The 24,641-nt window shown below is 41.1% G+C and overlaps 1 protein-coding gene across 2 annotated transcripts in view; it reads right to left on the bottom strand.

Annotated features, from left to right (window-relative positions):
- Positions 1-2,868: 2,868 nt before the first annotated feature.
- Positions 2,869-24,641, bottom strand: part of USP3 (ubiquitin specific peptidase 3) — a 42,261-nt gene continuing 20,488 nt past the window's right edge. Inside the window, exons 4-15 of one of the 2 annotated variants that reach the window (XM_033166426.1) lie at positions 22,546-22,629; positions 21,583-21,664; positions 20,020-20,102; positions 19,451-19,564; positions 16,005-16,118; positions 8,357-8,503; positions 7,045-7,151; positions 6,878-6,955; positions 6,376-6,494; positions 5,303-5,416; positions 5,123-5,190; positions 2,869-3,604 (exon numbers count right to left, since the gene is read on the bottom strand). In XM_033166426.1, the coding sequence (XP_033022317.1) occupies positions 3,439-3,604; positions 5,123-5,190; positions 5,303-5,416; positions 6,376-6,494; positions 6,878-6,955; positions 7,045-7,151; positions 8,357-8,503; positions 16,005-16,118; positions 19,451-19,564; positions 20,020-20,102; positions 21,583-21,664; positions 22,546-22,629 (1,276 nt within the window). In that variant the 3' untranslated portion in view covers positions 2,869-3,438. The remainder of the gene's footprint in view (positions 3,605-5,122; positions 5,191-5,302; positions 5,417-6,375; positions 6,495-6,877; positions 6,956-7,044; positions 7,152-8,356; positions 8,504-16,004; positions 16,119-19,450; positions 19,565-20,019; positions 20,103-21,582; positions 21,665-22,545; positions 22,630-24,641) is intronic. The other variant, XM_033166427.1, reaches the window with a different exon arrangement.

Raw genomic sequence — 24,641 nt, 5'->3', positions numbered from 1 at the left:
ACCAGTCGGACTTAGGGAAGAGGTTGCAGAGGAAACGACGTTTGTGTGTGTGGAGCATGGGGTTCCAGAGCGAGGGAGGCAGGCATATCCCTGGGGGAGGAGGGGGAGGAGAAGCCAGGCTCTCAGGCTGCGAAGGATCCTCCAATGGAGTGCAGCTCCTGTAGTTTGGCCTCTCCCGTGCCTGCATCAGGCCCTGGGCATGTGCCTCTCAGTCCTTCCAGTCTCCCTCCTTAATTTAGTAGTGGTGAAGAGTTTTCCAGAAAACTCTTTCAGTGCTTTAAACTGATTGGAATCTAACATTTTTGGCTTGCATTTAGCAAACAAAACTGAAGTATGTCATGTTCTGCAGGCTGAACACAAACACTGGAAGATTTCCCAATAACCTAAAAGTATTAGAAATAATATTTAGAATTAAAAAAATAAATAAAGCTTACTTAATGTGGTTTAGATGTTATATTCCAACAGTTTCAAAGCATTAGTAGGATACTGTTTTTAATTTGAGTAATTGTATACATTTTGATACGTGAGTGTGCTATAATAAAATGTTAAGCACTTAAATGTATGCATGTTTCCTTAGGAGGATGACCTAAGGAATGTGTCCTCTTTTTTGCTCTTCAAAATATGGCAATCCTAGTATACAAGTACTGTATGCTCCAGTTCCAGCCTTAAAAAAACCCTGTTCCATCAACTTTTACCAAACGTTCACTGCCAGCTTTCCTGGAGCTCTTCCAGGAACTTCTGGCAATTCTTACTTGCCCTGATCTAAAATGTAAATCTAGTTCATTAAAGGACTCTTCTTCCAGAAGCTCAGGAAAACTGATCCTCACACAATGAGCACAGAGAGAAAAGACTTTAATGGCGAATCTTTCAGAGGAATATGTTTTATGAAGGAATTTGAATTGTGGCCAACAATCCCCTTCCGAAATGCTCAACAGTCCTCACCGAGGATTACACACAATATTTTAATGGCAAACAATCACAGCTATGGCACTATAACCCCAAGGCCCCTCTCATGCACGCAGGCACCAAAGGGGATTCAAGATGCAGATCACCACTCCAGTGAGAGCGAGAGAGTGAAAAAGAGAGAAGGGGGGGGGGAGAAAAAAGCACCACACTGCCATTTCCAACCAGTCACCACAAGTGCCTGAAAGTCTGGCTGCCTCTTACCTTTGTAGTTGGATCTTCTTTGACCTGCCTAATCCTCTTGTCTGTGGAATGGAAACACCCTGGTCCATCAACAGAACTTCCTAGGCAGAGCACCTTTTGGGTGGCAGTGGTGGACCATTTGTGAAGCAGACAGGCTTCATCTTGCAGGAAACGGGGGGTGGGGGTGGGGGTGGACGGGGGGTGAGATAGTTCCCAACAACTACACAGGGGAGCAACCTTTAATCGGGAAGTGTTGATAACTAGCGTGAACTAAGCCAGTGCTTTTTCAGAGAGCATCTCTAGTGCTTAGCTATATTACCAGCTGCCCATTCCTGCCCATGACTGTCACTGGCTGGCAGTGCTACAGCTGGCAGCTGAGGTGGCAGAACTGAAAGAGTCCCCCCACCCTCCCCTTTAGACTCAGGTTATACAGACAAGGGTAAAAACAAAATACTAGTCCAGGCGCAGTACACACTTTGACTGCTTCAAATCTGTCACTTTGACACGACTCACTGAGTATAATCCAGCGGATAAGGAAATCTCCACCAGGAAGAGAAATAACTTGTGTTGCCACAACTCACCGATTAGACATTTGTGTTGGCAGGGGTGGGTGGAGCTAAATTAGGAAAAGGCTTCTTTGTCCAAACCTACGTGCCTGAGCTACCACACAGCCGGCTTCAAAAACAGGAACAAGTAAGTGCATTGCATTTCAACTGCCACATTCCAAAAAGAAAGAAAGGGTATTCACACAGGGGAAAGATACCATGACAAAAAAGGAGGAGAGGAAGAGGGAGGCAAAAGGTGGAAGAGAAAGGGGAGAATTGAGAACCAGACCCCAGCTATTTAACATAGCCAATTTTTAAGAAAGGCACATTTACATTACTTTCTGAAGCTTCCTCCTTAATTCCAGTAGGAGCTGGTGCTGAGGAAATATAGCACATAGTGTGACCTGATGTTTTCGCTCTGCCTCCTCACTTAAGCAGATGCTAATTCAGGGTTATAATCCCAGGGAGCTTGATCATAACCCTACCATGGACCCTTTGGGCATCACTGAGGTTCATTTCAGACTCCAGCAACCTGATTCTCTTCTCCAATTTGAAACCCTGGGGTGAACACAGCACCACAAAATGGTGCTATAATTTCCTATTGGATGTGTGAAAAAGCAATCAAGTATGTGTAAATCACATGGGAAAAATCTGAGGGGGCCAGCCTCTCCTCAAAATAGCCAGTTGAACTATAGTTCATTTGAACTAGTCAGTGAGAGCCAAAATCCCTGCTGGGCTGGGCTCCTTACAACTGTAAACCAAATCTGCAGCAACAAACCACAATATGCAGAGCAAAGAAATGCCAACAAGGAACCCAGGATTGCAATGCTGCAACAGGGACTATTAATACTAGTGAAGGCTACAGTCTCTACATTTGCAGTCACCCAAGACTGCTGCTTCCATGATACAGGGATGACAATTTTACCTATTCCATTTTACCTTCAAGGCATCACAAGACAAAAGGATGCATGATGGTATTACGAGGTGGATTATACACATAGTTCTAATCTTAATGGAAAGACTAGCAAATCCTGAATTTTCTCAGCTTTTTTATAGCTTAATCACTGTAGAACACTAATATTTCCTCTTGCTTTAAAGGAGAAATGAAAAAAATGGAGCACGTTTCTATTATAAACAATGCAGCCAGCTACTAAAATACAGAGAATTTTGAAAGAAAGCAGCCTCCATAGACAAAGAGTAGCAGCGATTACACGGCCTGTTGAATGAGGCCACAATTCATACACTCCTTTTCTTTTTACAGGCAGCCAAACAACTGTCCACACATAAAGTGTTTGGTACAAGTCCTTGATCTTAAGAAAAAAAGCCTTCCCAAACAGCTGAAAGCCTCCAGACTATTTCATAATTAGGTACACAAATGTGCTTATTAGAAGGATTCCAGTTTCTTTGATGTAAATGTGCCTTCAGAAAGCAAACTCCAACATTGATATACAATGATATACAAAGTCAAACAACTAAAGTAGCTCTTGAAACTATATATAAAAATTGGGTTGAAGTAGCAAATCAGTATCTTCTGAGGTTTTTTTTTTTCCTGGTATGACTAACAACAGTTAGCTTGTGTCCATGTTAACAAATCAAATACTCTACTACTGACAAAATAAAACCAGATCCCACAAGAAAAAAAAAATGAAAAGTGCACAATGAAATCAAGAGTCTTGGATCAAGTATCTGTGGAGGATTGGAAATGTTTTGTCTGATGGACTTGATATGCACAGGGCAGGAAGAGGTATTAAAGTTTATCAGATGCTGATTTGGCCTGCCGATCTACATAGAAGAGGATGTAAGCCTTGGCTTTCACCACTGTCTCCTCATCAGTCAGCGTCACGGTGCTGTCATTGAAATGGAACCATCGGCCTTCATGAGTCGCATAGGCTGTGTAATGTCCAGAGCCAACCCTGAGAACATCAAGAAACATAGCGTGAGGGAAATAAACTCACTGCTTTCTATTTTAAAACTCAAGCTAACAGGTCATGGGGAAGGATCCTGGTTGTAGCTATTTCCCTCACCTTAAAATATTTGCCAAGCCTCAACTGCCTTTTCCTTCACTGGATACATCCAACACAAACACTATAAGAAACATTTCCAGAATGCCTTCTAATGTTCAGGAGCCTTAGGCACGTAGCCATGCAAAGATAAATGCAGGTTCTCTCCTCCTGCTCACTCTCAAGGCTGGGCTTAGGCAAGTCCAAAGCATGTGTTGGGAAAAGTCTGCTTCAGTCCTGCCTGCTCAAGGGACAGCATGCATTGGGCGTGCTCTCCATTAGTTTGGTCTTCACTGCCTTACTTTTTGACTCTACTTCTATTCCTAGCACTTGTTAGCCAAGGCAGAAAATGACCCGTCTCCTTAAATTTGCCAGCAGTTTAACCCATAATCTACCAGCTAGGGTCCCCACAATGCCTGGTGCATGAAGGAAGAGTAGCTACCCCTGCCCGTGTCATAGAGCAAAATAAATATGACAACAGTTGATGCTGTTGGCTTATTCAGGAAGCACCTCAGGCCCCGTTTTTGCCAGAAGCCATTCAGCACTGCAGCGTTTTCTTTTTCTGTTGCTACAAGCAGGAGCCCTTTTTGGGCCCATGGGACTTGCTCAGGGCCACATAGCAAGTGAAACAGTGGAACCCACATCTCAGGCCCAAGTCTAACGGACCAGCCACTAATCAGCCTACATCATTTTTGAGAGTGTAGGCTGGTCAGTTACAGTCAGACCATATAATGTGAAGCCAGCTGGGTTGTCATCCATTCAGGGTCTTGGGAAAGAACAAGATCCCAAACCACATTTAAATATAGGTAGGTAGCCGTGTTGGTCTGCCATAGTAAAAAAAATAAAAATAAAAATCCTTCCAATAGCACCTTAGAGACCAACTAAGGTACTACTGTAAGGAATTATTTTTTATTTTGTTTTCACATTTAAATAGTTCTAATTTGGAATTATCTTTTTGTGTGTTCTTTTTACTCCAATCTAGATCTAGATCTAGATCAAGAGAGCTCTCCTTTTGAAAAAATAACAGCTCCTTTGACAACAAGCTGCTTCTCACCCAGATGACTGCTCTTTAAAAAAAAAAAAAATCAAATGTGACCAGCGACCTCTCTTGTAGGAATTAAATATATTTCCAAACACAGCATTTCATTTAAGTAACTCAAATAAGATTGTGAAGTCTAAAATTTCAATCAGGACCACAGACAATATTTTCAGGCAAAGCGTTGCATCTCTTTATTGATTTGTTAAACTTAAAAAGGGAATTAACAAGAGAAGCAAAGCTAACAAGGTTATTCTGCATAGATTAGGTTGTCATACATTCTTTTTCCATTAATGCCTGGTTCTCAGCGGAGTGATGCAGGTTTTACAGCAGAGAAGCCTTTCAATCCTCAACTGAGAAAGGCAAAAGAGCCTTCAGGGTCCAATCATACTCACCCTGAACCGTGGTGCACCACCACAGCTGCAAGGTCATACAGACAGCTTTCTGGACCACTGTTTTCAGGCTGCAATTGGGAGGGGGACAAGGAAGAGAGACAAGAGAGAAGAGGAATTGAGAATTTCCCAGCAGCATTCTCAGGCCCTTGACTAGCAGCTCCCCATGACAAGTCACTGTACCTCTAGCAAGTAACATTTCATGTCTAGGCCTCTCAGGGGAAACTCAACATACGTGTCCACTTTGTTCCTCAGATAAGCTGTCCAGTGAAAGCGTTTTAGATGTAAGCACAGCACCTGTGGAATTAAAAATGGCACATAAGCCGAAAGCCATGTCACAAATTCCTTAATGGAGGAGTACTTTAAAAACAACAGACCTGCCACCTCCTGAGCATGTCATAGCGAAGTAGCTGTTACATTTATATCCACATGATCCTAGCAGAAACTTCTGAGTTTGCTTCAAGATAAAATTCCAGAAATAAAACATTTTCCCTCCTTCCAAAAAAAGGCCCATATGCAGTAGCAAAAATGACAAAGTACGGCAGCTCTGAGATACAAGCTATTTTACCGCAGAAAGAACACTGAAGCAACATCCCACTTCAGGTTTGGGGTGTGCGTTCACTTTGGTCAAAGCATGCACTTTCAAAGTGGCTTGTTTTGCAAAGATCTGGACCTTCTCTGAAGCAAATCAGGCTTCTTCCAAAGCTTCCAAGGAACAGGCAACAAGTTTAAAACTTTTCTCTACAAGCTCTCCATAATAGAAAAGGCCAGGAAGGAAAGAGAAGTTCATTTTGTGACTGACAGCTCTAACTTCAAACCAAAGAATGACTTTAGAAGGAATGTCTTCAATCATACAGGAAGGAGGATAAAATATTATGACAGACCTGTGCCACTGTTTTCCACTTCCCTCTGTTAGTTCATTCTCTTCGCAGCAGTAACACTGCAAGAGTGGTGGCTGTTTTTTGTGTGCTTGTGATATGAATATCTCGTTATGCCAATCAAAATCACTCTCTCACTAAGATCCTTCCTTTAAAACTCCAGTCCCTTGAATCGTAATTTTTATATAATTCCTCTTGTCTGAGTCTGTTCTATCTTGAGTGTTGCTTATTATCAGGTAAGTGGCTTCTGCTCATCTCTAAACCCAGCTGTGCTGGCTGAGGCAAATAGGGAGCTGTAGTCCAAATTATATGGGAGGCACCAGTTTGCAGAAGGCGGAGATCCATAATCTTTGACAACTTTCAACTCCTAGATCTCACCTTTGGTAGTTTCTGGATCCAGAATTTCTTGGTGGACTTCTGCTTCTTTTTACATTTGTGGCACATATAGAGCTCTGTTTCATCAAGTTCTTCCAGGTCTGTAAAACTGCGAAGACAATCTAGAACAATTGAATTGACACGATTAAAGTCATTTCCTCTGCTTTTTGACTCAGCCCTCTAATGATCTAAATAAAAATACTGATGAAAGAGACAAAAAAAGCAAGCGATATACAGTCATACCACAGGTTGCGAACACTGCGGGTTATGTTTTTTCGGGTTGCGCTCTGCGCCGAACCCGGAGGTACCGGAACGGGTTACTACCAGGTTTTGCCGCTCACGCATGCGCAGAAACACCAAATTGCGTCACATGCATGCGCAGACACGGCGCTGCAGGATATGAATGCTGCAGGTAGTGGACGTGCCTCCGTCACGGATTACGTCCACAACCCGAGCGTCCACTGTATGCAAATGGCAAGATTTTTTTAAATAAAACAACACCTACCTGGTAATGTACACATTGGTCCATTTTCTTGGTTCTTGCGTTTATTTCGGAACTGACTTGGAATATCTAGTGAAAGGTCTAAAGAAGACACAGGCAATTTCAAAATTAGTTTCTAATGTCAAAAACCTAACATCTGCTTATAAAACTTTTCAAGATGCATGGTTTACCTAGGAATGGATCAAACTTTCTGGATTCAGTCCCACATATCAAGCAGTTGACTTCATTCTGTAGAATGCCTCCAAAGATGGCTGTGACAACAGTAGACGTGCCATTTCTGAAGAAAACATTACAAGGAGAAAAGGGTCAGCAGTGCACAGTTGGTCACATTCAAGTAGCACCAAGAGCCTCTAGCCATGCTGAAAACATCCTTTAGGTCATCTAAGTTTCTTAGAACAGATATGGAGAGGTGTTTACATTCAGAAATGGAGCTCCTAATATTGCCCCAAATACAACATAAATGTTATGCTCTGTCCAAGTGGCAAAAAGTATCCCCAGATAAATAAATGAAGAAGCATCAGTTGTGGTTGAGAAAGAGGATACTGTACAAAAACATTTTTCTCCCTCTCGCATAACAGCAGAACCCAGGATCACCCGATGAAGTTGAACGCTGCAAGATTCAGGACAGAAAAAAGAAAAGTCCTTCACACACAAGAGTGCATAGTTACGCTATGGAATTAACTCCAGCAAGATGTGGTGATGGCTACCAACTTGGATGGCTTTAAAGGATGGTTAAAGAAATTTGTGGAAGGACAAAATGCTACCAATGGCAACTAGTCATGATGATGGTTCTAATCTACCTCTAGGATCAGGAGAGGGCTGGAGAGGGCTACTGCACCCATGTCCTATACTTTCAAAAGGCTTTCCCATAGACATTTGATTGGCCATTGTGGGAAACAGGTCTTAGGAACCCTAAAGCTCCCCTATCCCTCAAAGGCAGGCACTTTGCTGAGGCATGGAAGCACCACTTCAGCAGATGAGGAGGCTTCCATTTAACTGGCCACTCTCCCACTTCATCTAGTACAAGACTTGGCACAGGAGGTCCATGTTCCAAAGGGACATGCTCCCCATGTGTCTCCTCACCACCACCTCACCTCCTGGCATACAAAGGGAAATGTGAGGGAATTGGACATGACGCAGAAAAATGCCACATGGTTATGAAGGGGGGAGGAGTTGGGATGCCAGGCTACTCTCCAGGAACTTCTGCTTGCTCCACCAATGAAGTGCATCAGCTGTGGTGGGAAATCCATTGAGAATAACATGTCAGCTCCCAGGAGTCTGCCTTCAGCATGATCAGAGGCTGCAAGCCAAAGCCAGTTGCCAGCATGCAGGCTCCCAACCTGTGTGAGCATTTTTCTCACAAACGTTTACCAAAGGCCATTCCCAATCTTTGTCGTCTAGAAACTACACAATTTGCATTTTCTGCCCTACAATTCAGATATTATGGTTTGAGGAAACCAGATTAAAAACCTCTCTTCTTACATGCAGCATCTACTGCCACCAGAAAGACCCGAATTCTCTTGCAAGATGACTGAGCGGGAAACACCATTGAAGCCTCCTTGGAGTTCCAAGTGCAGATGGTCCAAAAGGTAACGCATGAATTCATGGGCATCTTGCTGCTGGTAGCCCCTTAACACAAACACATCAATGAATATACAGACTGCTTACTTACACTGGTGCATAATTCACATTACACGGCATGGCTTACAAACCAGGCAATTACATTGGATGTATCACTTTATAATAAGAAAAAAAGGCCCAGAGAGATCATTCTTGCCACTGTGATAGACAGATATATGGCCCTGTAGTCTTACAACCAAACAAAAGGCCAACAAGCTTCCTTACAACAGCTTAAATGCAAAACTCATTTGGAGCTGGAAGAAAGTCCAGCAATGCAAAACACATTTTGAAATATGCCAATGTGATAAGGTTGTGAAGGCGGTGGAAGTTTTGTACTTGTAGTGCAATTTACTTTTTCTAGATGGTTTATTTTCAAGAGAGGATGGGACGTTTATGTATTTTAAAAACACTGTGAAAACAACTCTGAATGAACACACTGCAGGCATTGCAAATGTTCTGCAATATGAACTTATATTGTACTATAGCTCTAACACATGGGAATGTATTTTATTTCAAAAGTAAACCAAGCACATGCTGAAGTTGGGGAATGAGTTACGGCTACCACCAGCACCCCATCGCAACAGCTGCCTGCTTCTTCAGGACCGGCAGCAATGTTTCCTCATGAAAGTGCCCATGCTGACAAGTGTGCCCATGCAGGATGCCTTTTTGTCACCCCCCTCAGAGATGGTACCCACGGCACACCGTCCCCACCCACCCCACGCCCCTGTGCCCCTGCACATTAATGTAAGAAAACATGGCAGCCAGCTCTGTAGCGCCCATAACCAGCATAAGCAGAAAAAGGACTGACAGCAAGAAATAGGGAGAGTGGTTCAGTGGGTGTGCAAAACAAAACAAAAAATAATCAAAAAATAATATCTAATGACCTGGACAGAACGGACAGGGAGAAAATAACCAACTCTGGTAAACTTCCACTATCTTTTTTTAATTTGGTCACTAATTTAAATTTACATGATACCTGGAGAACCAAAAACCCATGTGCCAGAGATATCACCTTCTACTCGGAAGCACATAAATCTGGAGGGAGGATTGACGCTATCTGGGTCTCAAAAAAATTAATGTTGAATGTGGGAAAAACTGAAATTTTAAATAAATCCATCTCCGACCATAATCCAGTCTCGGTAGAGATGAAATTTAGGAAACGTACAAGTGGGAGATGGAGGATGAATGAAGAACTTTGGCGGGAGGAGGCAAGAGTGAATAAAGCAAAAGAGACATTAAAGGAATTTTTTGCAATAAATGAAAATCAAATAACGGATAATATGGTGATTTGGGACACCAGTAAAGCTTACATGAGGGGATTTGGGATTCAACAGATGAAAGAAATCAGGAAAGAGAAGAATAACAACTTTATAGAAATGAATAAGCAAATAAGAGACAAGGAATTGGAATTGGTTAAAAACCCGAAGAGTGAAGAATTAAGATCGAGCATCAGGAATTTGCAATCCCACCTCTCAGATTTGATAAATAAAGAGGTAGAAAGGAAGATTCTCTGGACTAAACAAAGATATTTCGAACAGGCTAATAAACCAGGGAGAATGTTATCATGGCTAGCGAAAGAAAGACAAGTAAATAGGGTGATAAATAAAATATTGGATGGAGAGGTGGAGTTAACAGACCCGGAACAAATTAAGACAAAATTCTGGAGGTATTATAAAAATTTATATCAGGACAAAGGGGAGGAAGAAAGGGAAATGCAAAACTATCTACAGGGGAAAGAATTGCCAGAAATTAAGGATGAGGAATATAACATGTTAAATGCAGAAATCGGGATAGAAGAGATAGAGGAGGTAATAAATAAAATGGAAACAGGAAAATCCCCCGGCCCGGACGGAATTCCAGTAATATATTACAAAAGATTTAAAGAGATAATAATACCAAAGTTAAAGGTTATATTGGATGAGATCTTGCAAAAAAAGAAGATTCCTAATTCCTGGCAAGAAGCCTTGATAACTTTAATTCCTAAGCAAGGCGCTGATTTGAAATTAACAAAAAACTTCAGACCAATATCGCTGCTAAATATAGACTACAAAATCTTTACAGGGGTATTGGCAAACAGATTAAAAAGATTATTAAAAAGGGTGATAGATAAAGATCAAGTAGGCTTCCTCCCCGAGAGACAAATTAAAGATAATACCAGAACAATAATCAATCTATGGGAATATGTAGAGTTAAACCCTAGTAAAAAAATTGCAATGCTGTTGGTGGACGCCGAGAAAGCTTTTGACAGCATTTCCTGGAATTTTATGGTGAAAAATCTGGAAAGGTGGAAAATTGGAGAAAATTTTTTGAACGGGATAAAGAGTATTTACAACAAACAAACAGCCAGATTAATCATAAACAATGAGCTATCGGAAGGCTTCGAAATTGAGAGAGGTGTCAGGCAAGGTTGCCCCCTTTCCCCATTGTTATTTATTATAACCCTGGAAATTCTCCTCAACACATTAAGAGATGACACGAAAATTGAAGGGATAAAAGTGGGTAATTATAATTATAAGGTGAAAGCTTACGCAGATGATGTAATCATTACAGTGGAATCCCCGATAGAAAGTCTGCAAGAAGCATTAGTGAAAATTAATGAATTCGGGAAGAACTCAGGTTTCAAGCTAAATAAAGAAAAGTCTAAATTATTAACAAAAAATATGGGGGAATGGGAGAAAAAAAGACTGGAAGAAGTAACGGGATTAAAAATTGAAACTAAAGCTAAATACTTAGGTCTGTGGATATCTAACAAAAATACAAATTTATTTAAGGACAACTATATCAGACTCTGGAAAGATGTTAAAGAAACACTTAAAAAATGGCAGAAACTACAGCTATCTTTATTAGGACGGGTTTCAATGATAAAAATGATGGTACTTCCCAAAATCCTATTCCTCTTTCAAATAGCACCGGTAATCGTGGGGACGAGGTACTTAAAGAATTGCCAAAAAGATCTGGCGGACTTTATTTGGCAGGGGAAAAAAGCGAGAATAAAACAAGAAATTATGTTAAGCGAGAAAGAAGTAGGCGGCTTCGGGGTTCCAGATTTATTAACTTATTATGATGCAGCTGGGTGGATCTGGATCAAAGATTGGATTACATTAGAAAATAAAGAAACATTAGAATTGGAAGGCTGGGACAAGCTCTACGGCTGGCACGGGTACCTTTTTTATGAGAAATTAAAAATGCATAGAAGATTCAATAATCATTTGGTAAGGAAAGCGCTGATTGAAATTTGGGAAAGAATTAAAACAAAAATAGTGAAAAAAACACCCTGGTGTATCTCACCGGTGGAGGCCACCTCAACTTTTAAGAACACGACTAAAAGGAGATGGCCTATCTATAAGGAATTAGTGGAAGAGCAGAAAGAAAATCCAAAATTAAGAAATTATGCAGACTTGAGACCTACTGGCATAAGCTGGCTAGAGTATCTTCAATTGAGAGCGATATTTCAACAGGATTTAAAAAATAGAGGGTTCGAAAATAAAGAAACAAGAATAGATGAAATAATTGTTTGCAAACAGAAAATATTATCCAAAGTATATAGATTAATAAAAAGTGAACAGCAGACCTCAGATACAAAAAATAGCAACATGATAAAGTGGGAAAAAGATTTTGGGTATGAAATTGAATATGATAAATGGAAGCAATTCTGGACGAAAAATATTAAATTTACAGCCTCTTACCAAATAAAAGAAAATCTCATGAAGGTACACCATAGATGGTATCTAACACCAGAAAGAACAGCCAAGATAAGTAACTCCAAGAACAATAAGTGCTGGAGATGTAGAGACCAGATTGGGACGTTGTTCCACATCTGGTGGACTTGCCCCAAAATTAAAGAATTTTGGACGATGATCCACGAAGAGGTGCAAAAGCTGATCAAAATATCGTATACTAAAAAACCAGAGCTATACTTATTGGGAATAATTACCAATGAAATACCAAGAGATAGAATAAATATTTTTCTATACGTGACAACCGCCGCAAGAACGCTCGTGGCTAAATATTGGAAAGGAGATCAGTTACCATCAAAAGACGAATGGGTCAGTAAAATTGTAGAATACCTGGAGCTAGCGAAGCTGACGAATTACATTAGAGGTGCTTCTAAAGAAATAATTAAAAATCAATGGAAATATATAAATGAATATTTGGGGAAACAAGATAAGAATAGAAGATATTGGTTGTGTCTAGAATAATGAAAGGAATTAAAGTTAGTAAAGTTTGTGAAGCGATGTTTGGAAGATTTATAAAATTTGTGAAGTATGTACAAACGACAGATAGAACAAGGTAATTTATTTAAAATATGAAGCGTTGTTAAAGCAGTGGAAGTTCTTTTTGTGTGTGAAGCTTAACCATGTATGTCAGTTGGAGTTTCCCTACTCCCCCTCTGACTTCTTTCTTTTCTTTTTTCTCCTTTCTTTTTTCTTTCTTGTTTCCTTTTCCTTTTTTTTTTTTCTTTCTTTTCTTTTTTCTCCTTTTTTTCTCTCTTCTTTGGACAATGAATGTAGACATATGTTTTGGACTGTGTTTTCTTTTTTTGTATATATTCATTCACATATGTGAGTTATGTAAGAATATTTTTAAAGAACAATAAAATTTATTTACAAAAAAAAAAAAAAATAATCAACTGAATAGTGTACACCCCCTGGATGTGGACATTTGCTGTGGCATCTACCTGCCCATAATAGCAATATCCTTACTGCTCACTTGCCTCTTGTGTGCTCTAACTACAACTGGGTGCCATTTTATGGCTGCTGCTGTAATCATGCAGCAAAACTGAGGTTATGCTTTCAGCACAGTATCCAGCGCATCCACCCAATTTCAGAGAATGCTTGCTACTTATTGTGTGTTCCATTCCCAGCATTCAGTGGGAAAATTAATGCATTTATGCAGTCAGAACAGCACCACCAGACACAAAACAGGAGGTATCAGTACATTTTGGAGTATCCCCAAGGCTGGCAGAAGTACCAAAAAAACAAAACAAAACAAAACAAAAAACAGAACAGCAAAATTAGGACTGACTTGGGGGAAGAGAAAAAGACACAGAAACCTAGGTGGGAGAAGGAATGGAAAAGAAGATAAAATGTGTTGATAAAAATGTGTAGAGAAGCCTCTCATTGTCTAGATGGGTCATTTCCTGGTGCACAATATGAATCCATTTTTAAATTTACCCAGGGATACAAGTAAGAAATCAATAGAGAAAACAAAAAGTTTAACGTTTAGCTTTCTAATCAGAGCAAATATATAGAGGTTTTTAGACTGCATTGCTCAGCATTTTATTTCAGGGTTTTGACTGGATTTTTATTGACGGCATGTATTTCTTTTTACTTTCTGCTGTACTCTTTTGATTTTATAACTTCTACTTTGTAAAACTACTTAGAAGCTTTTAAATATATATATTAGACCGTCTATAAATTGGTTAAACTAACAAATGGGCACACCAGATTCACATGAAATTTGTACAAAACCAAAGCTTCTAAGCAATGTCAGTGTTTACAGTTCAGTACAGGATTTTATACAATTATATTTCTTGGCAAAGGGGGTATTATAGGTGCTTTTAAGTACACAAAATTATCTGGAATAGTTAACATTCCTAATCAAGACAATCTTACTAAGGATTTCATTGTTTTCCTCCGAGTTCTTTTTTTCAGACTGGGAAGCGAGGCTAGAGGACCGTGAAACCTGGGGCCAAGCTGGATCCAACCCACAGTTTGAAAAAAGGGAAACAAACGGAAAACTGCTCACAAAAGCCTTCCAAGCATACAGTTTCTCAAATGTGTATCAGCAGAGCAGAGTATGCCAAACAAAGCCACCTGAAAAAGTTTGGTCCATATTGTTCATATTTTCTCAACAGGGAAACTATTTGTAAAGTCTCCAAGAGACAAACAGCCTTTCTCTCAGCCTAACTCAAGGCAGGTTCAAGCACAGAGCATCAAATGATGACTTGCACATGTTAAAAATACTGTTGGGGATGGGAGGAAGAGACAGAATTGTAGATCCATCACTACAAGCAGAGCCCGTATCTGAGACTGCTTCAGAAACAAGACTCTTCAGTGCAGTCACATGCTTGAATCAGCACAGAGCTGGAGCAACAGCAACACTCTTTTAGAAAGGGGTCGCTATGTTAGTCTATCAGAGCAAAAATGAAGTCTCGTGGCACCTTAAAGACGTAACAGGTGTGAGAGTCCAGCTCCTCAGATGCAGGAAGTAATAGTCTCAGTTGGCAATGAATGCAAAGAAGAAATAAACGAGAGACCAGAGGGAAACAAGATGCAAAAAGGCAGACTGTGTGATAGGGTGTCCCCCCATACTATATTAGCTTAGCAATGCCAAAATGCTTTATGAATATTGGTTATTTTTCACACATTTAAACTTTATGTAATTGTCCACATATGTATTTCTTCAAATTCTTTTCCCTCTGACCTCGCTGTCTACTTTTTTCACTCTCTGATTCCCATGGGTATACCTGCAATGCCAACCAAGGATAACATTTTCTCCATCTGATGAAATGCACTCCAGTGCCATAATATATTTATTGTCATTAACATCCCTTTCTGTTAAAAGCAAACAAACCCACAGTGCTGAAAATCTGCTGGAGCCAACTTAGGGAGCAGAGCTCTTACTTTGACTTCAAACAACTGTTGAGGAGGATAACTGGCCAAAAGTATTGTAGGAAGCACGATTATGACTTTTGCCCATTGCCTGAAACTACTGGTGCTAAACTTCCTTGATTCTCATCAGCCAGGGATAGACACACAGTTACTGGAAGAAGGAAAGGAATGGCCTGGGTTTCTCACTTCACAGGCTCTGGGTGTGCGTTCGGAGCATCTTTTCAGCACTGCTAGAGGCATTAATACATCAACAGAACATCTTTACTACCTGAAAATATGGAGCAACTTACCTTCTGCACAATTAATCCTAATAGGGTTCAGTGCTCCTTTGAAAGAGGTTCAGGGGCCAGGACAGGGAGACCTTGGAGAGGAATGACACTTGGATTTACTTGTGTGAACTTGGATTTACTTGTGTGAACTGTTCTTTTTGACAGCCTGGGTGCAAAATGCCTATCGCACATAGATTTATTTTCTTTGCAGCACTTATTCATAACTACAATGACAGAAACTAATTCAATATTGAGAGAATCAAGGAAGTTTTGCCCAGTATGTTTGCTTGGACCTGCTGGAGCTGTACATTTTTAAGCACAGTCCTTGCCAAAAGCAAAGGTTTGGGTTCTGTCAGGTACTTAAGCCATGTTGCACAGACTAAGAACTTGGCATTACGTAGCCCTGCTAGACCTCAAATACAACAAAAACACTCAAAAACCACTAACACTGCTTCCTCTGTATACTGGAAGAATAAGAGCCTGCTGGCACACAGTGGGCATTATTCCTACAGAGCTAGAAGCTCTCAAGAGCAAGGTAACACTGCATTCAGGGACAACAAAATGCCATCGTTCTGGAGAGAGTCACTGAGTTGCTAACATCATTCCTCCTTTTCTTATACAACTTACCTAAAGTTTGGCATGATTTTCCAAACAACATAAAACAATGATTCAGGGCTGAATGCTGTTTGACTCCCTTGCCACAAAGCACACAGAGTCTTCCGAAACTCTTCTACCAATGAACTGTGGAAGAAAATTGAAAGTTTTTAATAGCAGCATTGCCACTCGACCCCAACCCCACTCACCATGGCCCCCTCCACCTTTCTTCCTAATGTAACACTAATGTCTCAACAAATGAAACTGATCTGTAGAAAATGTAACGTGAAAAAAGAGATATTACACATACTTTTGTAAATCAAGAAATTTTTAATAAAAAAATGTTTTAAATTGGTTAGAAAAAAACCTGATGGTATTGTAATCAATCTGTAACATGGCTCCTTACATTTTCTATTGATTTCCGTTTAGGTCAAACCTCTCCCCCCCCCCCCCCCCCCGTAAAGTACGCAATGTCTATCCATATTAACTCTCTTGATTTTAATAGCCTTGATAGGAGATGGCCATAAAAGTGTTTTCCTTTCCAGCAGATTTTTTATATTTCTCCCAAACTCTGTACCAGGGGTAGGCAACCTAAGGCCCATGGGCCGGATGTGGCCCAATTGCCTTCTCAATCCGGCCCACGGACGGTCCAGGAATCAGCGTGTTTTTACATGAGTAGAATGTGTCATTTTATTAAAAATGCATCTCTGGGTTATTTGTGGGGCATAGGAATACATTCATTCCCCCCCCCACCAAAAAACAACAACACAGTCCGGCCCATCACATGGTCTGAGGGACGGTGGACCAGCACAAGGCTGAAAAAGGTTGCTGATCCATGCTCTATACAGATTCGTCCTAAAAATATGGTTCATAAAACTTTTATAAATTTTCACCTTCCCATACCAAAAACATGCATGCCAGCCAAATTTTTAGCCATGACCTTCTAAGTCCAGGATGTCCTACAGACAAAGTAGTGTTGTTCTCAATTCACAAATGGAAAAAATGAGACTACGAATGTGATTTGACTGAGGCTATTCAGGGCTTGAATCTCTTCTGGAGAGAAAGTTAGCTAGCAAACCAGGCTGTATCATGTTTAGTTGAATGCAGGGCTTTCCTGACCATCTCAGGTTACTGGGTAGAACGGGGAATTTTCATTCAGGTGGCAAGAGAGAGACCACATCCATAGACACCACTTTCTGGTCCTCAGTGGTGAGGGCAGCAGCTCACATTTCCTTGCACTAAGACATTCCTAACCCCACAGAGATTATTAGACTCCTCTAAGACCATTCATGATAGCTGTGGCTTACATGAATTTCTTCTTGTAATCCAATCCCAATAACTTTATTGTTCTAGCCATTGGCCATAACAAATCTGAATCAAAAATAAATACACAAATAAAGGGATGCTGCGCCACGAATAATAGTCTCTGTTTAGATCTTTGTGTCTCCCTTACAGTTCAATGCCAAATTGTCCAGGGTATTCTTTCTGCTCATTTTGGCCACCAGAGCAAAAAGGGCAACTTTGCGAGTCACTGAAGTGTTTGCATCGCTAAGAAGCCATAGAAGGAAGAGACAGCTTTCTTGTATGGGTGGTAGGGTGAGAAATTGCCTCCTAGGTCCAGTGTATAGTGGGAAATATAGTAAATAGTGCAAGATGTTGTCCACCTGCAGTTGCCCACATATAGAATCTGTCTTTGTACAGTATACCCTGTTGTCCTGCCCATCCAAGACGGCGAAGGACATAGCTTGAAAACGCAGCTCGATAAAAGTGATTCTTAGTGAGGCTGGCTGGAGATTCAACAGGGACTGTTTTTAGAAGGGGGAACCAGGGAGAACATTTAGAGGATTTGATCGCTTGCTGATTGCGTAGTGATTCTGTCCAATGACACCAATCCCTTAATTGACGTTTGTCTGTGGATATAATCTCCTCTAGCTCATGGAAATAATAAGAATTCAAGTTACATTGGATGTTAGATTTCCACCATTGGCTGTTCTCCAATTCCACATAGTACAAGGCTGGCAAGTGCTCACATGGCATGGAGGAGTCTTCAGGTAATTAAATCTGGTACAGTCCGCTCTTGCACTTAACGTTGTCAATCCAGCTTCTGTACATAAGAGTGCAACTGCTGTTCCCTTGAGTAGGGAAAATAATCTCTTGAAAAATTGGTTCTACACCATTTCTAACCCCTTAATAGCACTCTCAACCTCACCCCCGTTTTTGACTCCATAAAGCATTTGAGGGATCACTTTACTGCCAAATACTTTCGGCATGGGATCAAACTGTTTCCTGCTCTTCGTGAAGTAAAACTTCTTCAGAGCCCTGGTCACTCTCTGCGCTCTGACTTTCATCACCTTGGTGTGCCACCTCCAAGTCGTTGTTTCATTGAAAGAGACTCCAATATATGTAAAAACACAGGTTTGCTCTAGTTCATGGTGCTCAAGGGTCCATTTATATCGGATGCGAGGGTGATCTGGCTGTGGCATCTGTCACCCCATTGATCGCCAGGGTTGACTTGGTTGTACTGGCTGGCTAGGTGTGTGTCCCTCACCACTCCATGTGCGTCCCTCCTGAAACTGCACACCCAGTGGAAGAGGATGACCAGACAACCGCTCTTCTTGTAATAAATTTGCCCTTAAGTCTTTCCACCACGGCTAGATTAATCTGCATGAGAAGGGTTCTCTTTTTGCTAGGCTACACACTGGTTTGGGTTGAATTTCCAGTGCCAAGGATACACAGTGAACCATATTCCTCTCCAAGGGTGCCAACTCCTGGGGACCCAATCCTTTTGGACTCCCCAATATTTTTGGGGTGCCCCCAATGTTCTGAAAAATCAAGGCCAAGCATAGCATGCCTTCAGTGGGCAGCTCCTTCTCTTCCTCCTGCCACAGAGGGGAAGGAGGTGAGAAGCAGCTCCCAGACAGCAACAACAACAGCAGAGCCAGGCTTGAGGTGTGAGTACTAAGCTACTTTATTTATGTACAAAACAGGACAAAGGAAAACATGGCTCCTCTCTCTCTTTTCTTCCTCGGAGAGAGGGGAATACAAAAGCACAACAGAACGGAACAGTGTAAAAACAACATCCGCTCCCATGACTTTCAACAGTGTTGGAATGTAAATACAGACATGTGATGAAACAATCCCACATATTTGCACAGCGGGGGAATGGAATCCCAACAAGAGCATGGTACTAATTACGCCAATATGCAGGGTATTACTGATACCCACATAGTATAACGTCTCATTTCCTGTGCTACAGGTGGAAATAGCTTAGTGGTTAGGGCATGCTGCTGATAATGCCAGGGCTGCAGGTTTTGACCCCCATTTTGACCACCAGCGCATATTCTTGTGTGCTAGGTGGTTGGGCTAGATGACCCAGCGTCCCTTCCAAGTCTATAGTTTTATTCAAGGATACAGATAAACACTATGTGTGCTGTTTGTATATATATGTATATAGACATACATGCTGTGTATAGACTTACATGCTGTTATCCCCTTGGCTCCGAGTATGGTAAGTTCTCCGGCCTGCAGTCTTCCCATTCCGAAGCTCCACAGCCGGCAATTCTTTGAAGTAGCAACAGAACTGCTGAATGTTACTGTTGAAAGAAGGAAATGTGAACCAAAAATATGTACCAAGAGGGACAGAAAATTTCTTTGTAACTCAGCAATGAATAGCTGTAGGGCAGCTATAAAGCGCACACACAGCTGTAACTTGAACATTCTACAATTGCCTCTCACATACCTGCATGTTAACACACTTGAAATTAAACTGCACAGTAAGAGGTCGGTCTTACGGATCCTCTTTTCAAACATCACAGGGAGTTTTATTTGCAAAATATATCATAGGATTTTGTCAGTTTTAGATATACCACTGACACAAATGGAGCTGCAAAACCTGCTCTTATGGGTGTAGAGACACCCTTCAGATGCACATATTTTAGCCTCAGTGAACTGTCCTACTCTCTTAATACATCACAGGGTGCACAATAACACTTAGCCTAGAAGCCAATTACAGAAGTGGGTTTTTTTTAAAAAATAAAGCAATGGGTACCTGAGTGACTGAAGAATCGCATTCATGAAACATGTGTTACCCAGATTCCGAAGGCCTGTAGCACACAGGGCTGTGGTGCTTCCCTGTGAACCAGAGACATCAAGGCAAACAAGTCATCTTACAATAGGCTATCCATCATCTTCCATCCACCTGCTTTCTTTGAAACAGAGGGCTACATGCCTACATCAAGTTTTAAAAGTATTACATATAAAGTGTTCATCCAACAATAGTATGCCACACAGAATTTAGAACACACGGAATGATGGATTCAAGCCAAACCCATAAAGCTTTAACACAGCTTATGAAAGGGCAGTCACAAATTGAACAAGTTGGAACAGATGCGTGCCCACCAGAGGAACAAAGCACCCATATTTCCACACCTAAATCCGGCTGGGCTGAGACCACCAGTGACCCAGATAATAAATAAATAAGATAATAAATAATATAAGATAATAAAGTAATAATAAGACTTCTCTTATTAGGCCCACTTGTGCAAGCAAAATAGTATTTATTCTTTCTTAATATTTTCGATTCTGCATGTAAGGTAGGCTAGGATGAGAGCATTATGGGGGAGCTTTATGCTAAAAGCATGGAATTATTTTATTTGTTATTTGTTTTGTCATTTGATCTCTTAGCTAGCTTGGGTTCCTTTAGGAAATTAGACAGGGCAGAATTTTAGAATGAATGAGTGAATAGCTGCTGAACCCAGGTTTCTTCCAGGCCATGTCTGGGAAACTTGCAGTCAAGTTGCATCCAGTCCAAAGGGCTCCCCAGGCCTTATCAGACACCACAGCCTGCTCTAGGCTCCCTGAGCAGGCAGAGGCACAGTGCCCAATTGCACAGTCAAAGAAGCCAAGAGAGCAACAGCAGCAGGGAGAAGATACTGTAATGGTTCTTGCATTCCCTTCCCCTTATCAGCAGGATCACATGCACTTGGCGTTTCTACTGCTTTTGCAAGCAGCTGAGACAGGAAAGCTGTTCCCTCTTTTCTCCGTGACTAGCAAGGAGGAGGCAGTGCATGAAGGATTTCATATGCCCTGTTTGGGCAAGTGTGAGGACCAGCAAAGAAATGAAGACTGCCACAGTTCTGCTCTAGCCTGCAGCATTAAGTAATATTGGGAGTTGGGTAAGAGAGAGAGGGACTTTTAAAAAGATCCCTGGCTTGATTGGCTGTAGGCCGTTCATTCACAGGAAAAAAATCAACTGGGACCTCTGTTAATTGACTGGCCACCTGGTGAGTCAATTGTCATCCTTGTCTCCACATGCCCAGAACAGAATGGTAGCTCAAGATCAGGTACCCTGAAGAATAAGACTTGCTTCAAATTAAAAATATTTTGGGCAGTCAGAATAGTGACCTCTTTGGAGGCTTTGGTATTAAAAACTAGATAAGGTAATGAGCCTATTTCAATACACAATTACAAGTGTGTGCACCACCAACACTGGAGTGTCACTCAAGAACCAGCAGGCAACAGTACATTAGAAAGGTATGCTAACAGCCCAAGACATTTACTAAATGAGCTCCACTGATTAATGAAATCTGCTCCAAAATTATGTTGTACCTACATTTATTTTTAACAATTTGCTGTTTAGGGAGGAGTCTTCCAGAAGTTTTCTTTTCCTCTGTCGGTCTGCTGCAAAAGCTGAACTGTAGTAAATGAATAAATTGGTTAAGACATGTTAAGAAATCTAAAGAGAACACACCAAAGATAATCTTGGCCACAATGTCTTGACAACTGCATAGTCACATTTGCAATGATTCCTTTACATACAACAGTGAGACTGATCATTGGTTATAGAAGTTATAATACAAAATAGTCATCTTAAAATAATTTCAGAGCACACACTCAAATCTATTCTATTTTCAATAGCATGCAATCATAAAATACCCAAATTAATCTGATTAGGTTATGCTACATCAGGCACCCTTGAGCATGCCCTAATTAGAACTAAAATTTCTGATCTAAAATAACGAACTCCACTTTCTTGATCAAAGGCTACTTGGTAGAGTATCCCCACCAGAGTCCTTCTCTGCTCATACAAACATTGTTCTAAACATGAAACTTAAGCTTGCCAAAGTCAGTCAACTCAAAGTATGCAACATCTGGAACCTCAACAGACTTCCATCATTGGACTCCAGGCCAGCAGCAGGCTTTTGCACTTTAAGCCCATTGTGATGACAGGTGTTTGGCACCACTAATGCAGCACAGGGGAAGACCAACCCACATATGGACACAGTACACCAGGAAGTTCTGCTATGCAAGTCTCACAGAAATAAACAGCAACTATACAAAACCACAGTGTGCTCTTGCACACCTCCTATTTATTACAGTGAAGTCTACACAGCAGAATTTCCCAGTGGATTTTGTCCCATGTCAATTAGTGGATGACAGCGTGCCTCTAGATTTTCCGCGTGCACCCATGCTGTCCTATCACATACAAAGGACCAACTACAAAAAAGGAATGGCATCACAATGCTAGATTAGCCACATCCACTTTCAGAAAGACACATATAAGTATATAGCTTACTTTTCCAAATTTTGGAGGTGCTCTCGGACTTTCTGCACCAGGCCAAGCTTGGTATCATTGACTACGAAGTCATCACAGCGATAACTGCAGTAAGAACACATTAATCAGCAAATGGACAGACTCTGAGACTCCTTCAGGTAGTGATAAAGTGGGAACTCCTCTTCTTCTACGTTAGCACAGCCTACCACCATGAGACTTATGTTGAGCAAATATGGGCTTGTTTTACTAAACAGCAAAAAGGTAGGTGCTAAGAGAACTAAAAGGCAAACTGTATTCACCACCTCCTTTCAGATGAAGAGGTACAGAAACTGTCTTGCCCTTATGATCTAAGCAGGCTGCACTGAAAAAGAAAACAAGCAAGTGGGTCCTACAGAGGATGGGGGGAGATGTGTCCTCACCTGCATAGCAGAAGCAGTTTTCCTATTCACAGTTCCTATCAGCCAGCTATGCCCACTTCCAGGATACAATAAGCTGCATGGAGATCAAGCAAGGCACTCTTCGATTCCCCATTCCTGTTTGCCATATGACTAGACTATTTAGGGATTGTTGTCGGGGTTTTCCCTTAGGTTTGGTGGGGTTTGGGGGGGGGGAGGGAGAAAGCTCCCTCAAGCATGCCAATACTTTCAACATTCACTACCAGAGTTTGTTATTAGGAAGATCAATACAAGTTCAAAGTATGTATTTCCTCTTAACTAAAAGTGACTGCTCCAAGGGTGGATCCAATTTAATCCTCAATGGCATTTTCCTCAAACCACACACCCCTGCCTATCAGAGGACATAAATGATAATGTCAGTGAATGAGAGAGAGGATAGGGTTTAATCCTACACTGAGCTGTGTGCTGTGTTAGAAACTGAGATATAAAAGCTAGGAGCTAAACAGCACCTTAAACCTATGTTATGGGCGCAACAATGGAATGTCTGGGCACACTGTTTAAATAACAAGATTGTAAAGCTGAAAATGAATGAACTGCAACTAAAATATTATGTTCATTTTTCACATGGTCTAGTCCTTCCCCTGCCCACCCCCCTAATATACTTAAGAGAGTCTCTTCTCCAGTCTTCAGAGAGTAGCTGGAAGTGGGGAGGCAGAAAAAGTCCTCCTTTCCTTCCACTCTGCAATTTTAATCTGAAATCTTAGGCGCAGTACTGTGCCCAGAGTTCAGAAACTGTTCGCGCTAATTAAATTCCCTGTTCCAAAATGCACCTAGAACAATGAAGTTTCGAACACTCGCTGTGTGATCCTGTTTCCAGCAGGGAACAAGATCCTGCAGCTAAACCAGCAGGATTTAATCCTGTTTATCAGCCCGCAAGAGCTACTTCAATGAGGCTTTTCCAAAGGCTTAAAGGCAGCTCTTCTGCTCCTATTTGCTCAGACAGCAGTGACTGTCTTAAAGTGGTTTGCCAAACTACTTTCTGAAGCTGTCTCTCTCCCCACCTTTACGCATCACTAGAGAGATGTTTACAGGAGGGGAAACTGCTTCATAGAGCCGCTTGGTTGCAGGTTTACATAACTTAAGAACATAAGAAAGGCCTTCTGAACAGGCCAATGTCCCCACCAGTCCAGCATCCTGTTCTCACAGTGGACAAGCAGCAGCCTTTTTGAAGAAGAAAATGTTTGAAGCTGCACTCTCACCATCAGGCGACACCCAGAGTTGGTAGTACTAAACACAATGGCATGTGCTGCTCAGTATGCTGCCACTTCAACCGTTTTCTTTACAACAGTTATTTAAGAGACTTTTTCATTATAAAAAGGGAGGCATCCAGCACCTGTTGGTGCTGAAACAGATTTTAAAAAAATATAATAGGTACGTATATTTTTTAAATGGAAAAGGTTCTCAACACGAATTCAAGGAAACCAGTTCCAGTGTCCGATGTCACTTTCTGCTTGTTCCTTTCCTGCAGTATTAGCTTATATCGATCCTTACCCTATAATGCCCCTTATGAGATCTCACTACCTGTCACCTGTATGAATCATGATTACATGTTTTGTGGAATTAAGCATCAATGGACAATATTTGTTATCTGCAAAATTCAATCTAATATGACCACAAAAATTGACTTCTGCTTGATACCAGTTTTCCATTCCTTAATTAATA

The sequence above is a fragment of the Lacerta agilis genome, chromosome 13 (assembly GCF_009819535.1).
Source record: "Lacerta agilis isolate rLacAgi1 chromosome 13, rLacAgi1.pri, whole genome shotgun sequence".
In the NCBI taxonomy this organism is placed as follows: Eukaryota; Metazoa; Chordata; class Lepidosauria; order Squamata; family Lacertidae; genus Lacerta; species Lacerta agilis.
This window is presented reverse-complemented; position numbering and strand designations above follow the sequence as displayed.